Source organism: Ovis aries, chromosome 8 (genome assembly GCF_016772045.2).
Source record: "Ovis aries strain OAR_USU_Benz2616 breed Rambouillet chromosome 8, ARS-UI_Ramb_v3.0, whole genome shotgun sequence".
Lineage (NCBI taxonomy): Eukaryota > Metazoa > Chordata > Mammalia > Artiodactyla > Bovidae > Ovis > Ovis aries.
This window is the reverse complement of record NC_056061.1, coordinates 84,313,207-84,335,062: the sequence shown is the minus strand read 5'-3', so window position 1 is coordinate 84,335,062 and position 21,856 is coordinate 84,313,207. Positions and strand designations below refer to the sequence as shown.

The following is a 21,856-nucleotide window of genomic DNA, read 5'->3' as shown; positions in this document are numbered from 1 at the left end:
GGGATTCTCCAGGCAAGAATACTGGAGTGGGTTGCCATTTCCTTCTCCAAGGGAGCGGGGAGGAAGGCTCATAAGGGAGCATATATATATATATAAATTAAATAAATTATATATATATAAATTATGATAGATTCACATTGTTACATGGCAGAAATCAACACAACATTGTAAAATAATTATCCTTCAATTAAAAAAAAGTGGCAGATTCATGTTGATGTGCGGCAAAGCCAATACAATATCGTAATTAGCCTCCAATTAAAATAAATAAATTTTAAGAACTCTCAAAAAAACAAATATATATATTTGCAGATATATTTGTCTATATATTTGTAGCAGATATATAGTATATATATACTATATATAAAGTAAATGAACAAGAAGGTCCTACTGTATAGCATGTATCATATCAGAGAACTATATTTAAAATCATATTTGTATATGAATCACTTTGCTGTACACCAGAAACTAATACAACATTGTAAAATCAATTACATTTCAATTAAAAAATGGCTTATTTGTAAAAAAAAGAAAAGTAATTGGCTGTGAGGGATGGATACAGTTTTGAGCCTGGGTGGATTGAGAGGTTGATGATGGTGGCTGAGATGGGACATTCTAGAAAAGCAGATCTCTGCCTTTTGCATGGAGGGGTAGAAAGGACTGATTTGGTTTTGGATGTACAGAGTTAGGAGAGTTAGGAGGGCTAGGAGGACTGTCCATGATCACCTCCAACAAAGGCTTGGAGAGAAGCGGACATGCAGCTCCAAGGGTCTGGGGGCTTGCGGATAAGCATGTCAGCCGAGTGGGAGGCAAAGGATAACCAGGCTCTTCTCCACCTCCCCGGCATTTTGCCTGCGTGTTGCCCCACATGCTGAGCCTCTGGTCCTGTGGCTGTCAGGCGGCAGGAGTGCTCAGCCCTCCAACAGGGTGAGGTCACAGAGGGGACAGACTCTTTCCCTGCCCTGGCATGAAAGCTCAGTGGTCTCATGGCTTATCTGACCGCTTTTGGGTAATCCAAGATAGGACAGAAACAGTTAAAATGAGGGCTTGGTTTCAAGATGAGACCCCCTCTCCTTCCGGAGGTGGTCTTGACTCCTCTGAGATGCTGGAGAACCTTATTGGCTGCTCCTTACTGTCCCCCTGTATATCTGCTATATGTATAGGACCAGCTCATCTCTGCCCCCCCTTTCTTGGCGAGACTTTGGGCGCCATGCCCCAGCTGGGGATCCCTCCTGATGAGACCTCGCATGGACTCAGGTGGTCCTCTCACATGACGCCCCACGTGTGGTTGTGGGTAACTCACACAGCCTGGTCCTGGCATACACCAGCACAGCCCTGCTCCTTGGCCAAGGGGCCAGCTGGTCCAGCTTTTGCTGTCTGGATTTTCCAAGTGCCCATCAGAGCATTGTGCACTGGGTCCCCATGTGTAACACTTAACGAGGGCTCAAGCCTCATCCCCAAGGTACGAGGTGAGGGAGGAGTTTGGGGAAAGGACCTCTAGCTACTTCTTTATTACCTCTTTCATCCCAGAAGGTGGCAGAGCTCTGGCCAAAATAATATACTTTTATAAAATCCTTTTCCACCTGCACTCTTCGTCGAGAGTGAGTTGTTTAAGGATCATCTCACATTTTGTAGTGGCGTCTATGTTCCCTCTCAGTCTGTTATAAAACTGAGTATCTTAGTGTCCCAGCCAAAGTTCCCATTCTAACACCTGGACTTGTGATTCCTTCTGAGACAAGAGCATCTCTGGCGACTTGTTAAAAAAGTCGGCAGGGCTCACTGAAGCCTCCAGGGCTCCTGTGTTCCAAAGGACGTGACCACAGCCTGTCCTGAGAGACGCCAAGCGCTGCTGTTTGCTCCTTGTCGCCGGGTCAGTGTGGGACAGCTGACACCATTCCCTCTTCCCTCCAGACTGCATGCTCGGGATAGGCAAAGGCTACCGCGGCAAGAAGGCCACCACGGTGGCCGGCGTCCCCTGCCAGGAGTGGGCGGCCCAGGAGCCCCACCGACACGGAATCTTCACTCCAGAGACAAACCCACGGGCAGGGCTGGAGAAAAATGTAAGCCACTTTATTCGGACTCTGTGTTGCCTTTTTATGATCAGCCTTCGCAAACCGAATCGAACCTCTGCCCCAGAGAGGCTGCCTGACTGAGTGTTGGTGTGGGGTGGGGAAGGTTCGCCAGAGGGTTCACAGGCCCGAACCTGTGATCCCACAGCCTCAGCTTTGGGGGTACAGTTAGCACGGCCGGCCAACCCCCTAGCTTCTTATCTCTTTTGATTGCGACACTTCCTGCCTGCTTTTGTGTTTCCGGTGTTTGTTCTCTAGGTCCTTGTAATCAAAGATGACCTTCATGACACTGTAGTTGGATGTTCCTAGAAGAAAAATTGGATGGGCCATCAGGACTGTGTTAGGATTTCCCTTACACTCACACAGTCTCTGAAGGGTTTCCTTTGGGGGGCAATCTTGCCATGGCTGACCCACGGAGGGTGCCCAGGCCAGGGGAATAAGAAGTTCCCCCTGGTGGCTCAGATGGTAAAGCATCTGCCTGCAATGCGGGAGACCTGGGTTCGATCCCTGGGTTGGGAAGATCTCCTGGAGAAGGAAATGGCAATCCACTCCAGTACTCTTGCCTGGAGAATCCCAGAGACGGAAGAGCCTGGTAGTCTACAGTCCATGGGGTCGCAAAGAGTCGGACACGACTGAGCTACTTCACTTTCACTTTAAGCAACAGTGAACAAGTCATCGGGCAGAAGACTGGCCTGAATGAGGGTCTGTCCCACGTCCACAGTCCTCTCTTGCTGGGTGCCTCTGGGCCCCACAGACACAAGCTGCAGGGGAGGCGCCTTTATATAATCTCCACCCCAAGATCCCTCAGGGTCCACACCTCTTCTCCAAGCTCCTTTTGAACAAGGAGACGTGACCGATGGCATTCTATGAGTCAGAGGCTTCGTAAGCACCCTGAAATTGACTCTGCCCACTTCTCTGCCAAAGAAACATGACTTTTCATCTTCTAAGGACAGAAGTGAAATCGATGTCTGTGCCTTCTATCACCTTCTCTGCCATCCCCTGCCCCGGCATGCACCCTCCCCCAGACACTTGCCTCTTTTTCCAGTACTGCCGTAATCCTGACGGTGATGTCAACGGGCCCTGGTGCTACACCACGAACCCAAGGAAACTTTTTGACTACTGTGACATCCCTCAGTGTGGTAAGCTGCTGTCTCTTTTGGAAGGAAATGGCTTTTATATAAATGTGGTGTCACCTGGTCTCCGATCTGCAAGACACGAGTTTGGGCCGAGCACTTCTGGGCAGGAGAGGGTCCCCTCTCTCCCAGAGCCCTCTTTTCATCCTGGGCCTCTTGAATCAGTCCTACTCGTGGTCCCCATTTTTAGGCACTCCCTTCCTCCAATACTTTAAATAAAATACATAAAAAATCCTCCCCAAGAGCAAGTTCAGAGGTGATCTCTTTAGCCTCCAGGGGGTTCCACTGACCTCTCCGATGCCTGAAAAACAAATTCAGAGTCACCCAAATGGGAAACTCTCTCCTTCAGCAGCTGAGAAGTAAGAAAGAAAACAGAGACAGCAGGAAATAGCTAAACATATAGTGTCTATTGTAAACTTTTATACTGTCATCCTCGGAGAAGGTGATGGCACCCCACTCCAGTACTCTTGCCTGGAAAATCCCATGGATGGAGAAGCCTGGTAGGCTGCAGTCCATGGGGTCGCTAAGAGTCAGACACGACTGAGCGACTTCACTTTCACTTTTCACTTTCACGCATTGGAGAAGGAAATGGCAACCCACTCCAGTATACTTGCCTGGAGAATCCCAGGGATGGGGGAGCCTGGTGGGCTGCCATCTGTGGGGTCGCACAGAGTCGGACACGACTGAAGTGACTTAGCAGCAGCATACTGTCATCCTAAGAATTTAATGAACATGGCTCCTTACTAAGGCCCAACATTCCTCATCCTAAGATGACTATGCATTAGCTGTGCATATGCCAGACAGCGCAGAGAAAGCTTGCTCGAGTTCTTTCGTTATTTCTCAGACTTTTCTGGGGAGTGAGAAGCTTGGATCACAGAAAGGGAAGTTGACCTTTGTTCTGAAAAGTCTGGGCTACAAGTCCAGGGATAGGTCTGGAGAACACCACAAAGGGCTCTGATTCGGACCCCGTTTTACTCTCCGCTGACCCTCCGTCTTTGCAGAGGGATTCTGTCCTGATTCTTGATAATCAGCCTGGACTTCTTTGCACAGCTTGATGGCTTGTGCTTGTGCCTGCCACGTGGGGGGACAGGCTGGAGGGGAGAAGGTGTGGCTGCAAGGTCACTGAAGTCCACGTCCAGAGGTGGTTTGGGAGGCAGCTTGGGCAAGGGGTTGAGAGCACGGAGCCACCCTCAGGCTTTGCTTCGGGGCCGCTAGTGCCTAGAGCAGGGAAAGGAGGGTGAGGCCAGGGCGAAGAAAAGATTCTCCTTGGCCACAGTCACCGCGCTCCCTGGGCTGAGGGGGAGCATGCAGAGGACTGCTTCTCCACTGTGTATTTTCTCAGTTCTCCAGACTCTGCCTCAGCGGACCCCCTACCTGAGGGTCCCCAGTGGGGTTCGTGCCTCCCTTTCTTCTCCTCCCTCCCACCCTTCAGCTTTCTGGTACCCCCTCTGCCTCTTGGGGCACGGGCTCGCTGACTTGGACAGGGTGCCCATCTGGCTCAGTTGCCTATCACGCCATTCCTGCCCTGGCTCTACAGCTGTGCCAGGGAGTCATGCACCTCTGATGCCCACAGAAAGGGACCTACAGTAATAGCCCAGGGGCAGCCCTCAGCCACCAGCACACGCTACAGGCTTCTCGAGTGTCAGGAGGCTTGGGGATCCTTCTGCAGGAAATGGGTGTCAGCAAACAGACCACGTGCTCTGATCACATGGCCACATCATGATTTAAGTTGGGGACCGCACACTGGGACAGGCCTTTCTCCATCCTTTCCTCTTTCATCCACCTCTAAGAACCTGGTTATTTTCCATCCTTGACTTGGGTGAGGGTACCAGAATTGTTCAGTTCAGTTCAGCTCAATCATGTCCGACTCCTTGCGACCCTATGGACTGCAGCACACCAAGCTTCCCTATCCATCACCTACTCTCGGAGCTTACTCAAACATGCCCATCGAGTCGGTGATGCCATCCAACCATCTCATCCTCTGTCATCCCCATCTCATCCTGCCTTCTATCTTTCCCAGCATGAGTGTCTTTTCTAATGAGTCAGTTTTTCACATCAGGTGACCGAAGTATTGGAACTTCAGCTTCAGCATCAGTCCTTCCAATGAATATGCAGGGTTGATTTCCTTTAGGATTGACTGGTTTGATCTCCTTGCAGTCCAAGGAACTCTCAAGAGTCTTTTCCAACACCATAGTTCAAAAGCATCGATTGTAGAAGAGGCCATTTCTTTCTTTCTTTTTTTATATTTATTTATTTGTCTGCATCAGGTCTCAGTGGCAGGCATATAGGACCTAGTTCCCTGACCAGGGATCGAATCTGGGCTCCTGCATTGGGAGCGTGGAGTCTTAGACGCTGGACCACCCGGGGAAATTCCAGGAGGCCATTTCCAGAGGTCTGCACCTGGAGGTTCATCTTACGCCCCCTGAAGCATCTCTGGGGCCTCTGTTGAACCCTCCAATGTAACATCTTCCTACACACCCACCCATCAGAATGTAAAGATTACAAACCTCACCTATTAATATTTCCTTTTTCCTGGTGCTTAGAGCAATGCCTGGCACTGCATGTATATATTTGGACACATATTTGCTCAATGAGTAAATAAATAAATGAAATCTCAAATGACACCTCCTCCAGTATGACAGGTCAATGCTTAAAAGGGTGGCTCTCCCAAGTTAAGGGGACTTTTTGTGTGTATTTGTATGGGTTTTTTTTTTGCTAATTTTATTTGATTTTTCAGAATGCGAAATCTCTTTGAGCTATGACTTTTTAAAAAGGTTATTTTCATATTTTTTTTCTTTTTTTAAAAAAGGATTTTTATTGCTCATTCCCTGGGAGATTTCCAAACTTTAGTTAAAATTTCCAAACTTTACATTGTAACTCACATGGAAAACATCTTTAAATGAAAAAGTACCATTGATTTAACTTTTTAGGCTACATATAAACTTCTTTAAGCAACTCACTTGAAAAATTTGTGTAAATATTCTGTGTTATTAAAACAAATGGCACCATGCAAACTGCATAGAATAGCATAAGGAAAACAATTTGAAATCAGAACTACATTCTATTCAGCCCAGTATTCTGCTTCTCAATTTTAGCAAGGGCTTGTGTGGGTTTTCTCTTTAATATCAACCTCAAAAATTGAAAGATGCCCATTTAAAATATAATTTTATTTATTTATATTCGTTTATTTTAAATTGCAAATTTTTGTTCGTTAACAACTCATTTCAGTTCCACCAGCACAAACAGTGCAAATAATAAGTATTGTAATTTAAAATAAATAGAACTTAAGTTTTATTTTGAATAGTGAGACCAGGGTGCCATAATATCTGTGGTTGTTCTTTCCTTAGTCCATTTCTGTAAGTCCATTCTGTGTAAGGCACAGTAGGAGAAATTAAGGTCAGTATTAAAAAGTAGGATTTGATTATATTGCATCTTAAAAAAAAAAACAACACTTCTATATATAGGTTCTCAGAATAGGCCAAGTCAGTTGGAAAGGTATTAGGAAAATTAAGGTTCCAGCTTCACCAGAGGATAAAAATCTCTTGGTTGATTAAGACTAAAACTTTTCTCCTTATAATATTTATTATTAACTATGACTTACGCTTCTATTTTTGAAGATCCTAAAGGTCTCCAGACAGTGGAGAAGCATTTTATGAATACCTATGTACCCCCTGTCCTGTTTTAGACATTAGCGAGTGATACTAACCAGAGATGGAGCACTACCTCAATCTCCAGGAACCCTGCAGGCCAGGTGGAGACAGAAAGCAGGTGGGAGATGAATAGAGAGGCTCGTGAATGGAAGTCATCCCTGAGGTGCTGGGTTAGTCTTGGGAAGCTTCCTGGAAGAGTGGTCCTGAAACTGACCGAGAGAAAGCATTCAGTTCAGTTCAGTTCAGTCGCTCAGTCATGTCCGACTCTTTGCAACCCCATGAATCGCAGCATGCCAAGCCTCCCTGTCCATCGCCATTAGTTTAGCATAGTTATCCTTGCTAAACACATGCACACACACCCACACATACATGCACACACACAGATTCATAATTTAAAAATACCCTTATCGCCTTCCAATGGGGATGACAATTATGGTTTTCAGCAAACTTTCCATAGTTCTGATGGTGGTGGTTATGATGGGAGTAACGGTACAGTCTCTAGATATATCACCTCAAGTCAGAATAACAGCTTGTGTCAGTCAAGCTCTTCTCCACAAAACTCTCATTCTAATGCCCAGCTCTTCCCAATTTACTTAATCACTTCCTTAAGAAAACAGTAAAATAGAAAAGCACTTATATTTTCTAGAAAGGAGATGGTTCTGTGTTGTCCACTACCACTTCTTGGAACTTAGAAAAAAAATATTCCAAGAGATGTTTATGAGTTCCCTGTTTAGTTTGAGTTTGGGGATGTGAAAAGTTCAGTGTGTCGACGAGTCATGACTTCATCACGAGTTGCTCTCTTTCACCTCTTCAAATGCAAATCTTCCCACGTTGTGCCACAGAGTCCTCATTCGACTGTGGAAAGCCCAAGGTGGAGCCGAAGAAATGCCCTGCAAGGGTTGTAGGTGGGTGTGTGGCCACACCACACTCCTGGCCCTGGCAAGTCAGCCTTCGAAGAAGGTAACACCATTTCCAGAAATGATTTATTCCATCCTTCTGGGTAAGCTCTGCAAAACCTTGGGGTTGACATATATACACATGTACATGTATATGTATACACTACTGTGTATAAAGCAGATAACTAATGAGAACTATTGTACAGCTCAGGGAACTCTCTACTCCGTGCTCTGTGGTAACCTAAATGGCAAGGCAATCCAAACTGGAGGGGCTATCTGTATATGTATTGATAGATCTGTATATGTATATACATACGTGTATGTGTAACCGAGTCACTTTGCTGCATAGCAGAAACTAGCAAAACAATGCAAAGGAACTATACTCCAGTGAAAATTAAACAAACAGAAAACCATTCTGCATTCAACTAGATCCACATACCGCCAGTATCCGGTTATACTCCATTTATCGTTATAAAATAGAATGTAATAAAATATTGGCTATGGCCCCTATGTTGTACAGTATATCCTTGTGGCTTATTTTATAACTAATAATTTCTACCTCTTAATGCTCTACCCCTGTACGGCCCCTCCCCTCTCTCTCATCCCTTCTCCCCACTGGTAACCAAAAGTTCCTTCTCTGTATCTGTGAGTCTGCTTCTTTTTTCAAATGTTCTTTTCTATGTTATTTAATCTGAAAATGATTTGAAATTAGAATCTTTTTTTTTTTTTTGATCTGGGTAGCTGTCATCAGAATTGTTAAATGTAGCAATTTACACTAAGTTCCAATACTGCTGGAAACGTATGAAAGATGCTCTGAGGGTTTATATAGATACCCACTGTGGCTTTGTAAAATGAAGAGAAAGGGATATTTTTAGAAATGAGACACCTCGTGGGGGAGGGTAAAGATAAAATTATCTATAATATTAAATCACAGATGCAGAGTCTTTTTCCCTTCCTTCCTTCAACAGTTTTGTGAACTACTGATTTTAATCAAAAGATGCTCACCCGTATCAAAAACACCCCTTCTTCAGTGGAGGGCAGCCATAACTGAGGCGTGATCATCCCCATCCTCCAGGACCCAGACGGTTCTGGTGATCTTTGACTGGTGGTCGCCTTTGGTCAGTCCCTTTTCCTGGGTGTCCCATTCAAAGCACACACGGAAAACGGGCTGATCCGCCTGTTGACGCTTCCTCGTCGCAAGGCTGCACCAGTGCGCATGCATCCAAACGCGGCGCTCTATGGTCTTTCTTCCGTTCGCTGGTGAGATGCTGTTCCGGTCCGTTTCCCCCTGTGGCTGCGTTGGCTGTTGTTTTCTTTGCCTTGTCACATGGTAACTGCTTGCGATACCTGATCCTGCGATGCTGCTTTCCCTTATTTCCCAGTCCCTCTTTCCCAAGCTGCGCTGGGGTTTGTTTCCTGATTGATAGTTGCCTTGCTGGCTCGCATTCACTCGCATCTGTGTCTTTTCCATTATGAAGGTCTTCAGAGCGGCTCATGTAAATTTTATGAGCAATGTCGCACCCCAGCAGTTCTACAACGTGAATGATTTAGAAGAGTTTCCCCCACCCCAAAGTGAACTTTCTCAAATAGCATGAGCAGATGCCCTGGAATCATGGGCCACTCAGGATCCCATTTGGCACCCTGAAGAATGACTGGTCAGGCCTTACACAGATCTCCAAAAGACACAGAAGAGGCCTCAGTGGGCTGTAGTCCAGGGCCAAAGGGCCTCCTGGTGGTGCCACGCCGCTTTGCTCCCCTGTGGACAGGCCTGGCCTGAGCCCCAGCCCCACCCCACCCGGCACCCTGGGTGGTGGGGTGACCTCCGGAGGACCCACTCACTGCAGGAAGCTCAAAACTGCTGCCGTCCTTGCCGCCACCTCATCCTTTGGGAACATTAATGACCTCCAAGCAGAGTGAGCACCACTTTTGGGCTTCTGTAGAATTAAATCGTCAGATTTAACTAAAATCCTGGCACTTTTTCCTTCCAGATCGAGGGAGCACTTCTGCGGAGGAACTCTAATATCCCCAGAGTGGGTGCTGACTGCTGCCCACTGCCTGGACAGGTATGTGTTAGGGGACCCCAGACGCGAAGACTTCCTTGTCTTCAAGACTCCCTGCCTCCTTTTCTTCATCTTCTCCCGCCCCTCTCTCCTCCCTTGTCCCCTTCCCTTTCCTCCTTCCTTCCATGGCTGTGACGCTGGGGACGGGGGTGGGAGGCAGGGGGTGGATGTGAAGGCAGAATTGCCAGGGCCGCTGGGTGGGAGAGGAGGGGGTGTTTCTGGAGAGAAACGAAGAAGGCTGACCCAGTCTGGCAGGTCGAGGAGGACTGACAGCAAGACAGAGCCTTCCGCCACAAGGTGTGTTGGTCTCCCCAGGCTCCCCGACCCGGGGTCTGCCCCGTGCCAACCTCAGTGTTGGTTTCATTCTTCCTCTGTGGTCTGACAACCTTCCTTAACCGCCAGGTTCAGGAAGACCATAAAGTTGTTTCTTGCCATTCAGAGGCCTCCGATTGTTAGGTGGCTGAGCGGGGAGGAGACGCGGTGTTTATGGCTCCAAAGGGCATCCGGCGCAGGGCTGGCCCCTATTTTGCTGCTAATATGGATGTCTTCTCTAGCATTTTAGGGCCGTCATTCTACACAGTCATCTTGGGTGCACACTACGAGATGGCCCGGGAAGCGAGTGTCCAGGAAATACCAGTGTCCAGGCTGTTCCTGGAGCCCTCTCGGGCGGACATTGCCTTACTCAAGCTGAGCAGGTACCGGTTTGCCCACGACGTTCACCTTGTAAGCCCTGAGAACTTTTGCTCGTGGCTGGATTTATGAGCCGTGACAGTTATGTGGGGCTGGCACCAGCTAGGACCCCAAAGGCATCAGGCTTTGGGAAGAGCATTGACCTTCAAGTGAGGAAACCTGGGCTCAGCCCTGCTCGCCTGCTACAGGGGCTGGGTGAGGATGGAGGTGGGCGGAGGGGAGAATGCAGGTGACAGCTGAGGGGTGTTCTTCCCATGGGGTCATGATGGAGGCCTCAGGACTCAGTTTCCTCACGTGGAAAGAGAGTGTGTTGAAACGTGAGGCACAGGTTATCCCTACAATTCTCTCACTTAAGAAGTTCCCCTGGGGCTTCCCTGCTGGCTCAGACGGTAAAGCCTCTGCCTGCAATGCGGGAGACCTGGGTTCAGTCCCTGGGTTGCGAAGATCCCCTGGAGAAGGAAATGGCACCCTACTCCAGTACCCTTGCCTGGAAAATCCCATGGACGGAGGAGCCTGGTGGGCTACAGTCCACAGGGTCGCAAAGAGTCGGACACGACTGAACACCTTCACTTTCAATAAGTTCCCCAGTCAGCTAGTATACATTCATAATCAGATAATCATTCAGTTATTCCAGGTTGACATTCTCTTTGCAACATAATAGTATGCTCGGGGGCATCAAATGTGATTATGTGTGTCAAAGTACTTTTAACAAGAAAGGCAGTGCACATACACACTCACAATTCACAAGAGCACATTCGTCCTCCTGTCTCTGGTTTTACGTTTCCTGTTGAATGGGTGTTTTTATTAAGTCTGACAAAATGATCCCCCCCCCCTTTTTTTTTCTCTCACTTAAAAGTTAGCGGTATTTGGAAACAGGTCTCAAGAGAGTGAGCTAAATAAAGAGCCAGCTATTTCGAGAACAGTCACAAGATGGACAGCCAAAATGGTGGGCTGATGGGTCCCAGGGACAGGGGGCAGTAGTGACCGTGAGGAGGACGGCCAGGCCAGTGTGCGGCCAGCGGTCAAGGGTCTGAGGGGGCTCTCTGGGTCCGGGCAGAAACACGTCATGCCTTTCCTGGGTCAGTCCACTGAGGAGTGACCCCCTCCTAGAAAGGGAAGACAGGGCCTTCTCAGCTTAGCCAGCTTCTTCTTTCTTCACTGTCCCCTGGGCCGTCAGGAGGCTCTGCTCCTCAAACACGTGATCTAGTAAACGTGGAGTTCTGGACGTGTTCTCTGATAGACTATGCCTGTGCTTCTGGGGACCCACCCTCAGGCCGCCCCCACACCCCAGGAGGCTCAGTCTTCAGCATTCCATGAGAGCAGTCTACACGTGAGTGTGGACCGCTCCTTGTGAGAGGCGGGGGCTCTTCTGGTGACCCCAAGAGGATGGTGGTGGTTCAGCCGCTCAGTCGTGTCCGACTCTTTGAAACCCCATGGACTGTAGCCCGCCAGGCTCCTCTGTCCATGGGTTTTCCCAGGCAAGAACGCTGGAGTGGGTAGCCATTTCCCCTTCCAGGGGGTCTTCCCCACCCAGGGGTTGAACCTGCGTCTCCTGCAGTGGCAGCCAATTCTTTACCACTGAGCCGCCTGGGAGGCCCTGCTAAGATAGAATCAAGTCTACAGAATTAAAGTTCTGATGCTTGAGTCTTTGGAATTCTAAGGCATGCAAAAGTTTATTAAAAAAAAATACTACTTTGTTTATGCAAGGTGATTACTTCCAATCCTCTTTCATTTGGTGTCTTGCATTGTATCGGATTCTTATAGCCATGGTGTTGTGACATTTATGGGTGAGGAAACTGAGGACCCCAAAAATGGGACAGCTTGCTCCTGGTGACACAAGGCACTTGCTATTTTTAAAGCCCTGTATTTCAGCTGGATGGTGCACTGCCGGGGTCCAGCCCCGGTGGATACAGGGTGATTCGAAGGTGGGGATGGCGTTGGCGTCCTTGGAAAAATACGCATTTAATTACAGATATATACAGATTAGAAACGGATAGTGTAGTAGGAAAATTAGTGGAGAAAAAGAGGCTCAATAACTTGGTTTATGTGGAATAGCACCCATGCTCCAGATGGGAATTCAGCCAGAAAAACGGGGAGCAAGAAAGAAATGACATGGGGGAATCAGTCTTTCCGGAAACTGATCTGATTTCTTTATTTTTGGGTTTGCTTATATACCTTTTGTTACACATAGGGATGAATACAGAGTCACGCGGGGGTCTGTAGTCCTGACCTTTATCAAAATCAGGTGCTTCACATAAATGTATAAAAAAAAGGTCTTGGGGATATTACATCATCTTCTGGCCATGAGACCTGCTGACATTTTATGATCCTTTCTTTCTGATAACCAAAAACTTATTTTTTCCAAGGGTGTTTTTTCTTAAACCAGGCATCACCCTCCAAATAAAGTTACATTCCTATAGGGTGAGGATGTAGTGAGTTACAATCAAGAAAGGAATTTATTTAACCCAAGGCTAACATGATTAATCTTAAAGGTTAATGCTTATTTCTCCTATATGCTTAAAGGTTAATACTTATTTCTCCTATATGCTAGTTATATTCATTATAAGGGCAGGGAACATGGAGATTTAACAGCAAACATCAGCCCAACAAATGAAAAGCCTTTCACCAATGCTCCCCTTAAGATCTATTTAGTCTTAAGATAGTGATAAAGTTACATTTTTACATAGCAAGGACACAGTGATTTATAACAAAGTACAGTGATCTATTACAAAAGAGAAAATTCATTAACTCAAAAAGTCTAGTATTGCTAACATCAAACTACTATATTTCCCTTTCTATATTCCAAATACATTGATTAATATATTCCCAGGTGCCTAAGGATATGGAGGCCTGGCGGCAGTCATTGACTCAACAATGAGAAAAGCTCTATGCTAATTAAGACTTTCAAAATACTCCAAAACTCTCTGTGCTGTTTATGGTTGAGAGGTAGTAAACAGTCATGTGCTTAGTGGCAGGAGTATGGATAATCCTGTCACACAAGCTAGTCTGTCAGCAGAGAGGTTTGACCTAAGACACCCTTGTCGCACCCAGGGCAGGGAATTGGCAGCAATTATTGGCACAACAAATGAAAAACCCTTCACCGTTATAATTCCTAACCAACCCATTATACTAATAATTTCTAACACCCCGAAAGAATTTGCCTTTAGTAAGTCTAAAACATCTCGTGCCTCTCAGGTTGGGAGGCTGTAAACAATCACATATGGCCGGACGAACCTATACAGGTGGGCTAGATAACCTTCAGAGGAGTCCGTAAGCTGAAACACTCTTGTCACGCCCAGGAATTTTTATTGCCTTGGAGCTGCACGTTTACTCCTTCTCCGAGAGAAACGGTTATGGGGGAGAGCCCCCGTAAAGTCAGAGGTGTAGGTGAGAGCATAAAACAGACTCTGGTTTTGGGGTAGATGCTCAGGAACAGGGGGTTTCCTGAGGCTTGATCATGCCTTAGCATATGCCAAGCCTCCTTCCTCATGACCTTTGCCATGGGCGAAGTTCCTCACGCTGGCCCCCGGCAGTGCACCTACTGATTGAAGCCCTATTAACTTGTTGTAAAAGTGTGCATGATATAAAGTTCCCATAGTGCCAGAATAGACAAGAAAAGTCCTTGTCATCTCTGCTCCCACCTCTGGTTTCTTGTCCACAACTGGTGCCTTTTAAATAAAACGTTCCATTTGTTTAACTCATAAGATACTATAGGCAAATGTGAGGGTGAACAGTTGTTTTCAGCTGGTCAGTGAAGCAAGGAAATACCAGCTTGGAGGGCTCTGGGGCTGAGGCAGGTGGCATCCTATTGTAGGTAACCAACCAGTGACTTCCCAGGTGGCTCAGATGGTAAAGAATCTGCCTGCAATGCAGGAGACCTGGATTCGATCTCTGGGTCTGGAAGATCCCCTGGAGAAGGAAATGGCAACCCACTCCAGTATTCTTGCCTGGAGCATCCCATGGACAGAGGAGCCTGGCGGGCTACAGTCCATGGGGTTGTGAAGAGTCAGACATGACTGAACAACCAACACTTTTACATTTTCATCCAGTGAATGGCAGAAGCCTCCCAGCCCAGCAGTCAAATGCAACTTTTGATGTTTCCCTTTCAGCCCTGCTGTCATCACGGATGAGGTAATCCCAGCTTGTCTGCCATCCCCGAATTACGTGGTCGCAGACAAGACAGTATGTTACATCACTGGCTGGGGAGAAACCCAAGGTAAGATAAATTTCATGACTCACATGTTGAACTGCTTCTGACCTGCAGCCTACGTGAGAAAATGGGCATGTGTGCCAATTTTTACCGGTGAATGAGGTCCACTCCCTTCCTGACTGTCTGGGCACCTGCCTGGTCTCCATAATTGGTCAACTGTGGACACGGACGAGGGGAGGGTTAGTGTTTCCTTGAGACTCTCAGCCCATAAATCCAATGCTAATACCTTCTCCTCAGCTAAGTAGGGTTTTGACACAGCTGCAGATTAAGGGTGTTAGATTATTTACGTGAGCTTAACCACATGGAGTTCTTAAACATAGTGAGTCAACAACAAAATGATAGTTCAACCCGTCTCCCCAAATACCCACACAGTCTCTGTCTGTGTGGAGAGGCTGTTGGGGGCAGGCAGACTGACAGCTGGGGGCAGAAAGAAAGGTCCCGGTTCTAGAAAGGCTTTTGGCCTTGGTGGACGGGGTGAGGGCCAAGAGGGGATGTTCCTGCAAAATCCTGGATCAGCACTCGAACTATAATTTGGGGATCCCGGCTTCCCTTTGCAGTTTGTCCTGCATTATACTATAAAACAAATTATTGTTATATCCTTCAGAATTGGCCCTAGGAACATTAAGAGGATGTCTTAGGTCTCTGCCTCATTTTTTGGAAGTGCTGGTGGAGGACATCAGAGCGGAAGTCAGGAGCCCTGGAACATAATTCTGCCTCTGCCACTGGCTAGGGAGAAGGGACCAGTCACCTTACTTCTTGGTACCATTTGGCATCTAAACCTCATCTGTAAAATCCGTGTTTTCAAACGATGTTCTACATGTTAGCCTCCGTTTTCTCATTTGTATAAGGTCATTGTGCGGATAAAGGTAGCATATATGAAGAGCTCAGTGCTTTGCAGATGGGATTTTAGCAGCTCCTGTGCTTCTTGCCCAACCACAACCACCATCACCATCTCACATTATCACTGTTGTTATCGCTGCTGTCGCCATGGACACCACCTTCACCATCAGCATCACGGTCAACCCCCAACCCTCCCCATCATCCTCACGGTCACCGCCATCAGGAGACATCTAACGCATGTGCAGCTGAGCCCTCTAGGTCACCCTTAGTCTCATAGCCTCAGGCTCTCAGCCATGCCATCTCTATTGTGGCCACAGGATGGCAGCACCTCTGCACATTTCTGGTCAATTAGAGAATTTGTCCCTCGCATCAGAAAGCAGATGTCAGAGCAGGACACTTTTAAACTAATTTTCAGCAAACATTTTTTGAGAAGGCTTCACCATCCACAGATCTACTCAATTCAAACAATACATCCTGTGGTCAGGACCTTCCTCCCCTGCTGTAACCAGCACTGGGACTCGCCCCTCTTTGTCAAACAGTGGTCCTCTTAGGAGCTCCTGTCAACTCCAGTGTGAGTTTTCTGAACGCAAGACAATTTTCCGAGTTTGTTCAAAGTCTTTGGAGAGATAGTACCTTATTCTTGGCTGTTTCATGCTGGCAAAGCAAAGACTTTGTAAAACTCATGAAAGCTGGGCTTGCAAAGTCGGAAAACTGGTTTCTTTGTGAAAACACTGAGACATACCTGGGTGTGTCCATCTGGAGAAACATCATTTCTTCTTGTGATTGTGCAAGGGTTCTACTTCAACCTGCCAAAGTAAAACAGTAGTTTTTCTTACGCACAAAAAGGAAATACAGTGGGGAAGACAAGTGCATGGAAGCCTCCCTAATTGGAAAAGGAAAGTAAATTTTACTTTTTAAACTATTTTGACGAGTACAATTCAGAGGCATTTAATATATTCACACTGTTGAACAACCATCACTGCTATTTACAGAAATCTTCAGTTCAGTTCAGTTCAATCAGTTGCTCAGTCATGTCTGACTCTTTGCGACCCCATGAATCGCAGCACGCCAGGCCTCCCTGTCCATCACCAACTCCCAGAGTTTACTCAAACTCATGTCCATCGAGTCAGTGATACCATCCAACCATCTCATCCTCTGCTGTCCCATTCTCCTCCTGCCATCAATCTTTCCCAGCATCAGGGTCTTTTCAAATGAGTCAGTTCTTCGCAGCAGGTGGCCAAAGGATTGGCGCTTAAGCTTCAGCATCTGTCCTTCCAATGAATATTCGGGACTGATTTCCTTTAGGATGGACCGGTTGGATCTCCTTGGAGTCCAAGGGACAGAAATCTTGTTTCAGCCCCAAAGGAAATCCCAAGTCCATTAGGTAGTCACTCCCCACTCAAATATTAATTATCAAGATGAATTATAAAATACTCACTCTAAAGATGATTCAAGTCCTTGCTATGTAATGTTGTGTGAAAAAAATGTGCAATATGATGTAAGGTACAAGAAACATGCAAATCCTGGAGGAGAATATATAAATGCATACGGTGGCACCAGTATTTCTCAGTCTGGCATATATTAAAAATAAATTTCTCTGTAGTTTGGAAAAAGAAGCAGAAGATACCCACATAAATGAACCTCAAAAATCCCACAAAGAAGCCCAGATTAACTAGGTCGTCGGAACATGAAACCTTATGTAATATTTATACGTTCAAGGGTCAAAAAAAAGAAAAAGAATTCCAGGAGTTTTGGGAACTGACTCCTTGTCTTATGCAACCTCATGTATAAACCAGAGACCTGTCCTTCTTGCTCTGCTGTTCGGGAAGTTCCCGTGTGGACAGGGTTCGGATCCAGTAACGCTTGCTTTCCTCTTTCTCAACGCAGGCACTTTCGGTGTGGGCCGCCTGAAGGAAGCGCGGCTGCCGGTGATCGAGAACAAGGTGTGTAATCGCTACGAGTATCTCAACGGGAGGGTCAAGTCCACGGAGCTGTGCGCCGGCGATCTGGCTGGAGGAACCGACAGCTGCCAGGTAAGAAAAGGCGAGAGAGATCAGCGCGCGTCTTGCGGCGGCCTCCCTCAGCCCCTTGGATGTTTCAGCCCCAAAGCAGCAAATTCGAGCAGGATTTGTCAGTCGGAGGCCACCGTCTAAACCTTGCCCAGAAACCTTTAACGCATGTCTCTGATGATTGACTCAGATCATCAAGGGTGATTTCTCGGCCCTCGAGTTCCAGGCTGGTTGTAAGGGCGTAGCCACATCGTGGTCATGGCCCCCCACCCTTCTGGGAGGATGCTGGCGGGTAGGACCTTTGCAGGAGGGAAGGGAGATCGGTATAAGACAAAGGCCCCCTGCACCCTCTTTACAATTGTTCTTGGGGTTACCCTCCCTAAAAGAACCCCCCCCAAAAATTTGAAGGGATGAGTACAGTTCTCAGAAAGGATTTCCCGCCCCCAGAAGCACTAAATGGTGTGGTTTTGTTGAATAGACTTTGCTAAGTAGTGAAGCATAGCAGATGTTCGAATAATATGTTAGTAAGGAAGGTGAAAGCCACTCAGTCGTGTCCGACTCTGCTACCCTGTGGACTACATAGTCCATGAAGTCTCCCGGCCAGAATACTGGAGTGGGTAGCCTTGCCCTTCTCCAAGGGATCTTCCCAACCCAGGGATTGAACCCAGGTCTGCCGCATTGCAGGCAGATTCTTTACCAGCTGAGCCACAGGGGAAGCCTGTTAGTAAGGAAAGTGAAGTGAAGTCACTCAGTCGTGTCTGACTCTTTGTGACCTCGTGGACTGTAGCCTACCAGGCTCCTCCATCCGTGGGATTCTTCAGGCAAGGGTACTGGAGTGGGTTGCCATTTCCTTCTCCAGGGAATCTTCCCGACCCAGGGACCGAACCCAGGTCTCCCGCATTGCAGGCAGACGCTTTATCCTCTGAGCCACCAAGGAAGCCTCTGGTTAGTAAGGAAAGGAATGTTCAAATACTGGGGAAACGTACCTTTAGGTAATGGAAGGATGATATCCCATAATGAAAGGAGGGATGCTTAGTCCTCTTACCGCTTCCCTTCGCTCTGTACAGGGTGACAGCGGCGGGCCTCTGGTCTGCTTTGAGAAGGACAAATACATTCTGCAAGGAGTCACTTCTTGGGGTCTTGGCTGTGCACGCCCCAATAAGCCTGGTGTGTATGTTCGTGTTTCTACCTATGTTCCTTGGATTGAAGAAACTATGAGAAGGTATTAATTAGATGGGAGACAGTGACGCACCAACGGTTCTAGAAGCTGGAACGTGGGTAGGGAATTTAGCATACTCAGAAATAATTGACAGTAATCCAACCAAGAAAGACACTGTCCTTAGCTGCCATCTTCTGCCAAACCTCAACATTTTTTTGTGTGTGATGTTGTGAATAACATGTTCCATGTTATTGGAACACAGTCCATGACTGTGGACTGCTGGATTCTATAATAACAAGGCAATACAGCTATGACATTTGTTGAAAATAAACTTGGTACTTCGTTTGATTTAACTCCGATCTTCTTTCTTTTCATATTCTCCGTCCATCCTACCAATTGTAAGTAATATAGCTCTTACAGACCTGAAAGGTTCTGTTCTTCCTCATAAGGAACAGAGTACCAAGAAGCCTGTAAGATCAATAGAGAAATCCTAGTAAGTCACCTGTATATTCACCCTGACAATGAAGGATGCCTTGACATATATCTTTAATGTCTTTATTTTTGGCACTGGGATGAATGTGTTCAAAGCTGCAACGTGGGGAATCATGAGAACAAATTCTACCTTGGGAGTAAAATCTGTTACTGACAGCTTGGCTCAAGCCTGGCACAGAAGACCCTGGGCATAGAGTTGGAAACCAGGCAATGGAAATGTCATAACTCCAGACCAGCGAAGAGTCTGAATGTTATTTTGGGCCACACATGGGTCTAGGAATGGTGCCAAGAGCCTGGAAAGGAGCAGCAAACACGTATTGAAGGTGGACGGCCTAATTTCCATCAGTGATTGGCTGCCTGGATACATGGTATACTCTGTCACACGGGAAGCGTGTTTTACAGCGACGCATGTTCAGAAAGAAGAGAACAGATGAAAACTGATTGTTCTTGACAATTTATGCATACTTTTTATTGTTATCGGAATTCAAATGTCAACTCAAAATACAATTCCAAGGTGATAATACAAGGAACAACAGTCATCTCGTAGCAAAGAGATGGAAAGGAAGCAAAAACACCAGTGTGTATGAACAGAGGGTGAATGTAGGTAGCATCATGTCCTTAGAGAATGGTGTTTATTTCACTGAGAAACAGAACACTCACGTTCAATGCTGATGCGCTTTTAAGGCTTAAAAGCTTATTTTACAATCAGCACATACACCGCACATGTGGTCACATGTTCATATAGAAAACTTTCTTCCTCACTGGCAAAATTACGCTTTGGCTCCACTTTTACCGGCCCACCCAAAATAACTCATGAAACAATTTTTGCATGAGATACATTCTGAATCTGAAAATATAACAAATATAACACATAAAGCAGAACATCATAAAGACAGCATTTTTTGTGTTTAAACTCCACATATTGAATGTCTCAGAAACAAGAAAGAAAGATCAAGTTGCTTTTTAGTACTTCTAAAATCATCTGTAAGACTTCTGCTAATTCTTCTAAACATGGCTAGAACTGACCTTTCTTTTACACTGAAATGTAAGCTTCTCCCCAAGACAGGTTAAAATTGTCAAGATGAATGAAATCTGCCCATAGTTTTCACTCTTGACCGTGGGCACCATCATAGAACCAAACTTATATATAAGACAAGTATCCCTTTATGATTAAAATTGTAAGACCCATGAAATCACAGTCCATGGGCTTCATCAGTAAAAAACTGAATAGGTGGCTCTCAGTGTCTACTAAAGGAGAACCAAGATTATCCTGACTCATCTCTCAGGACCAAATCTGATTTTATAAACCATACAGCTGAATCCTCAGCTTGCACAGATTTGTTCTTCTGGAACGAGACCTGAACGTGGCTGCAAACCCAGATGCTCCAGGAGCTTATGGAGCTCCAGGTGCTAAGAGAGAAAGGCTCAGAGTCATATGACCCGAGGTCCTTGATTCAGCTTGTTTAACAGGCTTCCCAAATCTTCTTCCACCCTGGAATCTTCAGAACATTTAGTTCAGAGCCTCAGTTTCTGCATCAGATTTGATGAGCCCATTTCTGTACACTTTGCCCAGATCCTTGGTTTGCACACCCTGCCTTCTTGATGGAGCCGTCATGAGAACGAAGTGGGGCTTTTCTTGTCTCGCTGTGACTCAGTGGGTCAGAGACTTTGCCCCAACGTGAGAAAAGGACCTCAGGAGAAGCTGTGCACGCAATGGGCTCTTGGCTCTCCCAGCCACATGTTACATGTTCCCAGAAACTTTGATAGCACAATATGTCCTGATTCATCCAACATTATATAAAAATACTCTGGATAGTTTGACTGTCTTTATAAAGTATTAAAAACACTTGAAGCTGCAGCACTGAGATGGATGCACACGTCTCTGCAAGGCACATCAGTTCCTCGGCGGGGACCAGCCTGAATAGCTTCTTCCTTGCATCTTTGGCAGGAGCCTCAAAGGTGAGAGCTTGAAACCTGGGGTTTCTTTTTCCTGCCACACCTACAGGAATGTGGACTAACAAAACAAAGGAGAAAAGAGAACTCAATGAAAGATTATACAACTAGTGATGAGGAAGTCTTTATTACTATTCAATATCATAGTTGGTTTTGATCGAATACACTCAAGCATAACTGCTCATAAAAACCTGCCTTGAAAGGAACAATGAACTATTTCCAACCTCATTTTTTACCTGCTCTCAGACCCTAGGCAGGAGTTAATTAGCATATATAAATTCTTTATGACTTTCTACCCTGTAACAGATGGTTTGGAAATGAGCTGCTGAAGTGAACAAAAGAAAGGAGAAATTAAAAAATGATGAAGTGCTGTTTTAGAGGGGAAAATGATAACAAGTTTCAGTAACTGGGGCTAAGTAGTTTTCTTTTTCCCCCCACAAGTAACTACCTAATGCAATCAGTGTGCTTAACTTATAGAACTGTAGATCAGACTTGGATTAGGTATTTTTCCAAGGGTAGGGACTAGGCGTAATCAACTTACCCAATTTTTATCATGAAACACAAACGCAGTAAAAAATTAGAAATTCATGTAAGTTGAATTTTTGTTGGGCTAATTCTTCCTGTTTATATATCGGTTGAATATTAATTTTCCCTGCACACCATCCAGATGGCCTTCTCATCTCCAAAGCTCCACCTCT

General features: G+C 46.2%; 2 protein-coding genes across 3 annotated transcripts in view; one reads left to right on the top strand and one right to left on the bottom strand.

Annotated features, from left to right (window-relative positions):
* Positions 1-19,066, top strand: part of PLG (plasminogen) — a 48,222-nt gene extending 29,156 nt beyond the window's left edge. The window contains exons 12-19 of the mRNA XM_012183211.4: positions 1,909-2,057; positions 3,112-3,205; positions 7,692-7,809; positions 9,734-9,808; positions 10,360-10,500; positions 14,605-14,711; positions 17,433-17,578; positions 18,622-19,066. Coding sequence (XP_012038601.2) covers positions 1,909-2,057; positions 3,112-3,205; positions 7,692-7,809; positions 9,734-9,808; positions 10,360-10,500; positions 14,605-14,711; positions 17,433-17,578; positions 18,622-18,783 — 992 coding nt within the window. The 3' untranslated portion in view covers positions 18,784-19,066. The remainder of the gene's footprint in view (positions 1-1,908; positions 2,058-3,111; positions 3,206-7,691; positions 7,810-9,733; positions 9,809-10,359; positions 10,501-14,604; positions 14,712-17,432; positions 17,579-18,621) is intronic.
* Positions 19,067-19,646: 580 nt separating this feature from the next.
* Positions 19,647-21,856, bottom strand: part of SLC22A3 (solute carrier family 22 member 3) — a 99,478-nt gene continuing 97,268 nt past the window's right edge. For both annotated transcript variants that reach the window (XM_012183210.4, XM_060419313.1), the window contains one exon: positions 19,647-21,219. In XM_012183210.4, coding sequence (XP_012038600.3) covers positions 21,159-21,219 — 61 coding nt within the window. In that variant the 3' untranslated portion in view covers positions 19,647-21,158. The remainder of the gene's footprint in view (positions 21,220-21,856) is intronic.